This window comes from Rhipicephalus sanguineus, chromosome 4 (genome assembly GCF_013339695.2).
Source record: "Rhipicephalus sanguineus isolate Rsan-2018 chromosome 4, BIME_Rsan_1.4, whole genome shotgun sequence".
Taxonomy (NCBI): domain Eukaryota; kingdom Metazoa; phylum Arthropoda; class Arachnida; order Ixodida; family Ixodidae; genus Rhipicephalus; species Rhipicephalus sanguineus.
In genome coordinates, this window is record NC_051179.1 from 183,975,599 (window position 1) to 183,984,038 (window position 8,440).

The 8,440-nt window shown below is 48.0% G+C and overlaps 1 protein-coding gene across 1 annotated transcript; it reads right to left on the minus strand.

Moving 5' to 3' along the window:
• Positions 1–5,934: 5,934 nt before the first annotated feature.
• On the minus strand, positions 5,935–7,470 carry LOC119391903 (uncharacterized protein K02A2.6-like). Its single transcript, XM_037659554.1, has one exon. It carries the CDS (start codon positions 7,468–7,470, stop codon positions 5,935–5,937), a length of 1,536 nt encoding a protein of 511 aa, XP_037515482.1.
• Between the last annotated feature and the right edge of the window lie 970 nt (positions 7,471–8,440).

Sequence of the window (8,440 nt, forward strand, 5' to 3'; positions counted from 1 at the left end):
GACTGTATACAGCTTTTGAGGGAAATATACCGAGAAAATACAGTTTGTATAGAATGGGAAGGAATAAGTAGCAAGGACAGCGTTGAAATTAGCAAGGGGCTGAGACAGGGATGCCCTTTGTCCCCGCTGTTATTCATGCTGTACATGGTGAGGATGGAAAAAGCGCTAGAAGGTAGCAACATTGGATTTAATTTGTCACACAAACAGGTCGGCACGATGGTTGAGCAGAAGCTTCCAGGTCTATTTTATGCTGATGATATTGTGTTATTTGCGGACACTCAAGATGATATACAGCGACTGGCAGATATATGCGGAAGGGAATGTGAGGCTCTAGGACTAGGATTTAGTGCAACAAAATGTGGATTGATGGTATTCAATGATCACGAAGACCATGCGGTCTTTATACAGGGCCAAAAAATACCGAGGGTAAGCGAGTACAAGTACCTCGGAGTATGGGTAAATGAGGGGGATAGATATATGGAGGTACAAGAGAAAGCATCGGTAGCAAAGGGAAAGAGGAATGCTGCAATTATGAAGCACAGAGCTTTACGGGGGTACAATAGGTACGAGGTGCTTCGAGGGCTCTGGAAGGGTGTGATGGTCCCGGGGCTTACATTTGGGAACTCAGTGGTGTGCATGAAGTCAGAGGTACAATCAGGAATGGATGTAAATCAAAGGACGGTGGGCCGCCTCGCGTTGGGCGCTCACGGGAAGACGACAAATGAGGCTGTAAAGGGTGATATGGGATGGACAGGCTTTGAAGTGCGGGAAGCTCAGAGCAAAATTAGATTCGAAGAGAGGCTGAGGAAAATGAAGAAGAGTAGATGGGCAGAAAAGGTTTTCAGGTATTTGTATAGAAAAAGCGTTGACACGCAGTGGAGAAAAATAACTAGGAGGCTCACCAGTAAATATACGGCTGGCAGTGCGGGCGATATGGCAACAAGGAGCATTAAGCGGAAGGTCAGAGAGGCGGAGAGGACTTATTGGATGGCAGCGATGGAAAAGAAGCTGGCTCTGAGTAACTACCGAAAGGGAAAAAACGAAATAAGGAGGGAAAGGTTTTATGATAATTCAAGGGGAAGCGCTTTACTGTTTGAAGCAAGGTCGGGCTGCCTTAGAACGCGTAGTTATAAAGCGAGATTCAGTAACGAAGAAGAACAATGTACATGCTGCGGGGGTACTAAGGAAACGATGGAACATGTACTGATTGAATGTGGCGATATTCACCCAGGTATACGTGTGGGCACGAGTCTACATGAAGCCTTGGGTTTTAGGGACAACAATGGAAAGCTGAACACGTCCGCGATAGAAATAAGTAAGAGACGGTTAGAGTATTGGTGGCAGAAAAGTAGAGATAAAGAACAAAAATAAATAATGGGGGGGAAAAATAAGGTCATTCTGCCTTAAGAGGCAGAGAGATAGACCGTGAATTTATATTTTTTGGTATAATAACATAGATTTAATCAATGTAGATAAGGTATTAGGCCAACATGAAACAAGGAAGCTTTTTTTTTTTCTTCGAGCCTGGTGGCAGACATGTCACCGCCCCGTTATAAAGGGGACGCTCATAGCATCCATCCATCCTTAGTATAATAACATAGATTTAATCAGTGTAGGTAAGGTATTAAGCCAACTTGAAACAAGGAAGTTTTTTTTTTCTTTTTTTTTCTTCGAGCCTGGTGGCAGACATGTCACCGCCCCGTTATAAAGGGGACGCTCATAGCATCCATCCATCCATCCATCCATCCATTAGTGCAAGCAGAGCTTGTTTTTTTAGTTGTATGAGTACATAAGCCACTAGATTGGAGCTTAATAGGCCTAGTGCGCTGCAGCTTTGAACCTAGAGTCACTGGAAAATTTCAGAGTACCGCAAAGGTAGGCTGCACGCGGGCAACATTGGGCAGCGGCGGCCATTTCCCTTTCGGACCGTCCGGCGCGTTGGTAGCGTGTGTTGAGAAATGACCGATCTTTTCGCCTCGATGCCGTGTTACGCTCTGCGTAACTGCAATATGTGTGTCTGTGTTTCTTCAAAAGGATATCAGAAGTGATTTTGAGTCATCGACAGTCATGAATGAATCGCGGTAAGCGGTGTAGCTAATGAAACGTGCGGCGAATGTTGCCATGTGCTCGCGAACTCTCTTCGTGGCTTTATCGGTCGGTCTCTTTTCGTTTCACGGCCGGGTGCGTTCGCAAGGTCCGGAGTTGTAGACGTAGTTGCATTAGCGTATTGACCGTGCGAGATGCCATTTACTTCGACACTTGGTGAATGTTGACTGTTTGCGCTAGCTTTGCAGTCGGTGTTCAGATTCACTTCATAGCGCATTCGAGAACATTATCGAAGATCGAGAACATTCAGCATTGCGTCCTTCAACTGATCGCTGACGCATACCTTACTTGCGCACCATGCTTGCTGTTCAGCTGGGTGTTATCTGTAATAGAAGTCGTATGTGTAGGGTAAGTGGAAGTTGTGCGTGAAGTGTTCGTCTCGGTTCGGAACGCCAGCAGCCGAACGCACGGGCGAATCCGCGTGCGGAACGTAAGGTGCATCTTCGCGAATACGTTGTCATTTCCTAACAGATAAGTAGGTAGAAAATAGGCCATCAAAAATGATTGACGTCACTACTCAGTTTCATTTCCTATTTTTCGTCTCCTTAATATTCCCAACGTTGCAGTGCATTTGCAAATATTTTGCTGTGTTCCGACAAAGTTTTTTTTTTTTTTTTTGGCGTTGGCAGCGCGTAAACAGCTGGGGTTCGGTTTCTGCACTGCTTTTAATTTCAACTTTTTTTTTCGTAATGCACTCTTGTTAAAACTTCCTCGTCGCAGTGTTTTATGTTATTTTGATCAGAAATAGCACATTCCAAAAATTTTTAACGCGCACGCTACTGCAACACAGTATGTATATAGATCTAGGGCTCGCATAAAATCGGTTCCCTCAATACGTGGGAGGATAAGTCGACTATTTTTTTTTTTTTGCTGTGACTATTTCTCACCCACTAAACAGTATTGTAAGGGCACGCTCGGCACAATGCAGCATAAGCAACAGTTTTTCGAAAAAAAAATAAAATACGCTTAATAACATTGCCTTATACCAAGTTTATCAAGAGAGTTCCACGCTTCAGTTTTGCGCAGTGGCAAATGATCATGCGACAATTGCCTTCAAGGTATACAGTAAACAGGTGTTATTTTAATAAGTCTTCGATTTCGCTCTCGTGCGTGACACGCTTATAGTTCGAAATGCATGCACAATCTGTTCAACAGATCCAGATATAAACAACCGAGCAAATAGAAAGGTATGTAGTATGTAGTTTTCAATATCGCTGAACATAGTGAACCGAAAAGATGAAGTATCCTGTTGCATGAGAGCTTTTCCAGCAAAGTTTGTGTAGTTCACTGCAGAAAGGAGTGTTCTTCAAGGGGCCAACTATGCAGCCACGTACAACGACACTTTTTGACGTTAATGTTTCCCGCACGGAATGCAAAAATATACGAAATTCCCGGAGTAGCTCCAGCAGCGTTCGGTTACTGGTGAGCTACTCTCTGGCATCTGCATGACGCGTTTAAAAAAGCGACGAAGTACTTCTAGGAACCGTGGTACTGCTAAATGTCCGGCGGCGCTCTGCATTCAATGCGCCTGCACCCAAAACGCTTGGAAGGGATATGGCGGCGAGAGGTCACGTGATGCGAGCAAGCCAATCGCGTCGGCGGCGGCGCGCGGAAAACAGATGCGATACTCTGAAATTTTTCTAGTGACTCTATTTGAACCGAACAGGCAGCGCCACCGGACGGCCGTGGCGGAAAACTTGGGATTGTCGTTTGTTGCTCCCGTGCCCGCAGTCACGGTAGAAACGCATGGCTCCTCGCCGAAAGGACGTAAAAACGTCGCAGAACTCCGGTAATTTTCCGTACTTCTGCGTGCATGGCTGGCACAACAGCTGTAGGAACACCGTTCGGAAGCAACTAGCTTTAAAATTCTGCGGGTTACCTCAGAAGTCGGACGAAAATGAAAGACAACTCTAGCGCAGCTGTGCGGGGCTGCGTAAGCAACGCCTCGAATTCCGTCCATAAGTGTCCCCACTCTCGTGCGTTTTTTTTACGCCTTTTATTATTTATTTTAAATGTATACACAAGCTTACAAGGTCACAAAGAAATAGGAAGATAGCAGGCTGACAACGGCCACCTAGAGGGGCAATGTGCCTGTCTGCGTCTTCTGCTCTCACGCGTGATTTCTTGCCAGCCAGAGCGGCGAACAGGGGTAGCCGGTGCGGAATCAGACACAAATTTACCGCGTCCTCTTCGTTGGGAACGAAAACAGTTCGGTATGGCTCAGCACACGTAGAGCGCTGAAAAATCAAAAGCTCACCTCCACTCGTACGTCGAGTCCACGGTTTTCGACTGCACTTTGCATTTCCCAATAATGTCGGAAGATTCCATCGCGCACATCAATTCTTCTTTCAGACCACACACTGACCATTCGCGTGCAACTTCCCACGAAACACGAAACCTTTATAAAACATTTTATAGAGGTTTTAAACGTTTTAAAGACGTTTTCTAGAGGTTATGTGTTTCATGGGTTCGTACCAAGCGACCAAGAACTCCTTTTGAAACACACGTTATTGCAATTTCAATCCTACGGAAACCGCAGAACAACACACGATCGTTGCTTCTTGTCCTCACGTTCACGCGCGGGCTGGCGGCCTTGGCTGGCGATGCGCTTTCCTAGCAGACGACAACCAGTGACGAACTGATGGGCGCTTGCAGTCTCACTGTCTGTAAAATGTGTGTGCGCGCTCGCCTGTGTGTGTGCGTGCGTTGTGAGTGTGTTTGTGTGTGTGTGTGTGGGAGGGGGGGTGGGGGGTGGTCTACTGTTCTCCGCGTGGTGTCCAAGGGACGGAAAAGAACTTGTTTCCGGCGCAAGTAACTGTGTTTTGTCGGCTTTTTCTTTTTTTGGTAGAGCTCACAGTTTGGTTTTCAGCGAACAGAAGGACTGAGAGGGGTCGCTCTTTCTCGAATAGCTTGAGGCCAAAAGGGGACGAAGTTTTGTTGAATGCTTACGTTAACAAGAGTCGCTGCATGCTGGTTTTTCGGCTGTAGTTTGAGACAGTAGCGCACCCAGGATTTCTGTCAGGGGGGGGGGGGGTTCAAATTTTGACAAAAGTAATGTGATTGCATATTTGGTGTGTATGTGGAGGGGGGGGGGGGGGCTCGCGTAACATGCCGTTTCCTTGCTTCCGCTGGAAAAATCGTAGAGCAAATAAAATGACAAATAATAATAACAACAACAATGATGATGATATTTATTATTATTACTTCTTCGGTGTTTTCCAGAGACATCCTAACTGTTAACTTGCAAGAGCCTGACAGGGCCATGAATCCATTAAGCGAAGCAGTTCACGTAGAAAAAAAACGGCAAATTTATTAAACCAACGCATAACAGTTCCCAACAACCTTGTCTATCACAAAATTAGTTTTGCCGGTCCATGCAGTGAGAAGGGGGGCGATATGCCGGCCGGTTGGCGGTCGCGCAATGCTGTTAAGAAAAACTCTGCAGGTCAGCATGTTCTAAATTATGAGAGCCGAACATCATATATTATGTTTCCTTTGAGCCTCGTGAAACTATATCTCAAAGTGAATTGTCAGTCTTAACTAGGTGCATTTGTACGAAAGGCATAGTCTGAATAAATACACTGACTGCATGACAACAGTTCATAAAGAGCTCATATAATATCAAGGGAATAAATCATTGCATAGTGTTATGTATGCATAACTGTAGTTTATTACCAGCTGCCTTAGCTGGGTACAAAGCGTTGCCAAACAAGAGGAGGAATGAATCGTCCGTCAGAGCTACTGTTTACACCACACCCAAGGGCGGCGCCACGGGCGCTCATGGTTGCCGACCTTATTCACTGGTGAATACACAACATCCCTTCCCCCTTACGGAATGTAGTCCCGGTAACGCTGAGGGGCTTTCCTCTCACGTCGAGGGTATCTAGAAGCCTCGGTTGTTGGAAGTTGGCTGGAAGAGCCGTGCTCCTGTGAAAGGCTTCCAGGTACATCAGGACCGTCGGGTCCAGGGGCGGGACTGCTAGATGGACTTGATATGGGTGAAGTGTCACTCAATCTTGGCAGTGGTGGGTCCTGGCCAGTCACAGCGAGGTCATCACCATCGGCTGAGTTCCCACAAGTATCACTGTCAGCTTCACCGAGGTCCAGTGGGCTGGCCCGGTTGCGGAGCTGATCGACGTGTCTTCGCCATAAGCTACCGTCGGACAGACGAACTTGGTAAGAGAGGGGTCCGGTGACTGAAGCAATGGACCCGGGGACCCACTTGGTGCTACCTTGATAGTTCCGTGCATACACAGCGTCGCCTGGATAGAAATGCCGAACACGTTGAGAACCATCACTGAAGTAATGCTGAAGGGACGACCCAACCATGTGAAAGTCTGGATGCAGACGGTCAATGGCCGATCGCAGTCGTCTCCCCATCAACAGTTCAGCGGGACTCTTCCCTGTAGTTGTACTGGGTAAAATGTGCTGGCCCAGCAAGAAACGAGACAGCTTGGTGGCCCAGTCTCCCTCCGACAACTTACGCAGGACTTGTTTCGTCTCCTGAACCATCCTCTCTATCTGACCATTCGATGAGGGGTGATAGGGCGCGACTTTAATGTGCCGAATTCGGTTTCTGTTTGCAAACTCGGCGAATTCTTCTGACGTGAACGCAGTTCCATTGTCCGACACTAACACTTCGGGAATGCCAAAACGAGCAAACATTGACCGAAGTTCTTTAAGAACGGCTCTTGTCGTCATCGATTCCATCAGGGAAACTTCCAGCCACTTGGAATGAGAATCGACGACTAGCAGAAACACTTTTCCCTTGAAGGGACCGGCAAAATCTATGTGCAAACGTGACCAAGGGTTCTTAGTGAACTCCCATGGGTGCACCGGTGCCTTACTGGGAGCTTGCCGAGTTTCTTGGCATACTTGGCAGCCAGCTACCTTGCGCTCTATGTGATTGTCAATGCCTGGCCACCACACGGTGCTGCGTGCAAGACCTTTCATCCGTACTACGCCTGGGTGCGTGGTGTGTAGGATGTCTAGGGCCTGTGCAGAACTTGGAATCACAACACGAGACCCCCACAGCACACAATTGCGGTAGGTGGACAGTTCGTTCTTCCTGGCCACCAAAGGACGGAATTCCTCGTGCACCTTCGTGGTAGGCCAACCTTGCAAAATCCAGCGATGTACCCGCGACAGAACAGGGTCTGTACGCGTCAATGCTGCGATCTTGGTAGAATCCAAAGGAACTTCCGGCACTGCTTCAAGCAGTAAAATGTCTCCCAACGGTGGCTCGTGCTCATGCCTGACAGGAAGCGGAAGACGACTGAAAACGTCGGCATGTGGCAACTTGGAGCCTGGTACGTACAAAAGTTCGTAGTTGTATGCAGAAAGTTGCAGACTCCAGCGCAACATCCGAGGTGACAATACGGCAGGAACCGGCTTGGCTTGGTGCAGGAGGCCTAGCAATGGCTTATGGTCTGTCAGAGTTGAAACTTCCGACCAAAAATATACTGGTGGAATTTCTTAACTCCGAATAGCAAAGCCAGAGCCTCACTGTCTATCTGCGCATAGTTGCGCTCTGCTTTTGATAAGGTTCTCGAGGTGAAGGCCACTGGTCTTTCCACACCATCTTCACCCACTTGGCTCAGTACCGCACCCAGCCCGCACGGAGACGCATCGCAGGCCAGCCTTATGGGACGTGTCACATCATAGTGTGCTAAGACGGCTGATGATTCCAGCAGGCTCTTGGCATCTTGGTATGCCTTCGCTTCTGTCTCTGTCCAACTCCATGCCTTGTCCTTGTCCAGGAGGCGGTGAAGTGGTTCCAACACATGTGACGCTCCTTTCAAGAAACGGCCATAAAAATTTAAGGCTCCCAAGAACGACTGCAGCTCCTTCTTGTTCTTTGGTTCCGGAGCTTGCTTGATGGCTTCCACTTTTTCACGCAAAGGGCTTACTCCGTCCTTGTTGACGCGGTACCTCAGGTACGTCACTTCCTTGTCCCTGAATGCACACTTCTCGGCGTTCAGGCGAAGCCCGTCGTCTTGGATACGCTGCAGCACTTTGCGCAGCCGTTCGTCATGCTCAGCAACTGTTCTTCCGCCAATTAGGATGTCATCCAGAAAGCACTGAACCCCTTCCAGTCCGTTCAACAGTCCTTCCATATAACGTTGAAAGATGGCTACGGCGACTGCCACACCAAACTGCAATCGCGTCACCTTGAACAGGCCCTTGTGCGTTGTCACGGTCTGCAGCATGGCGGTGTCCTCATCGACACAGAGTTGCTGATAAGCTTGATCCAAGTCCAGCCGAGAAAACACTGCACATCCTCCCAGTCTTGCGAGCAGTTGTTCTGGAGTTGGAAGCGGATACGTCTCCCACT

Excerpts from the sequence above, each read along its gene's own strand:
- LOC119391903 (XM_037659554.1), bottom strand. The coding sequence starts at position 7,470 with ATGTTGCGCTGGAGTCTGCAACTTTCTGCATACAACTACGAACTTTTG.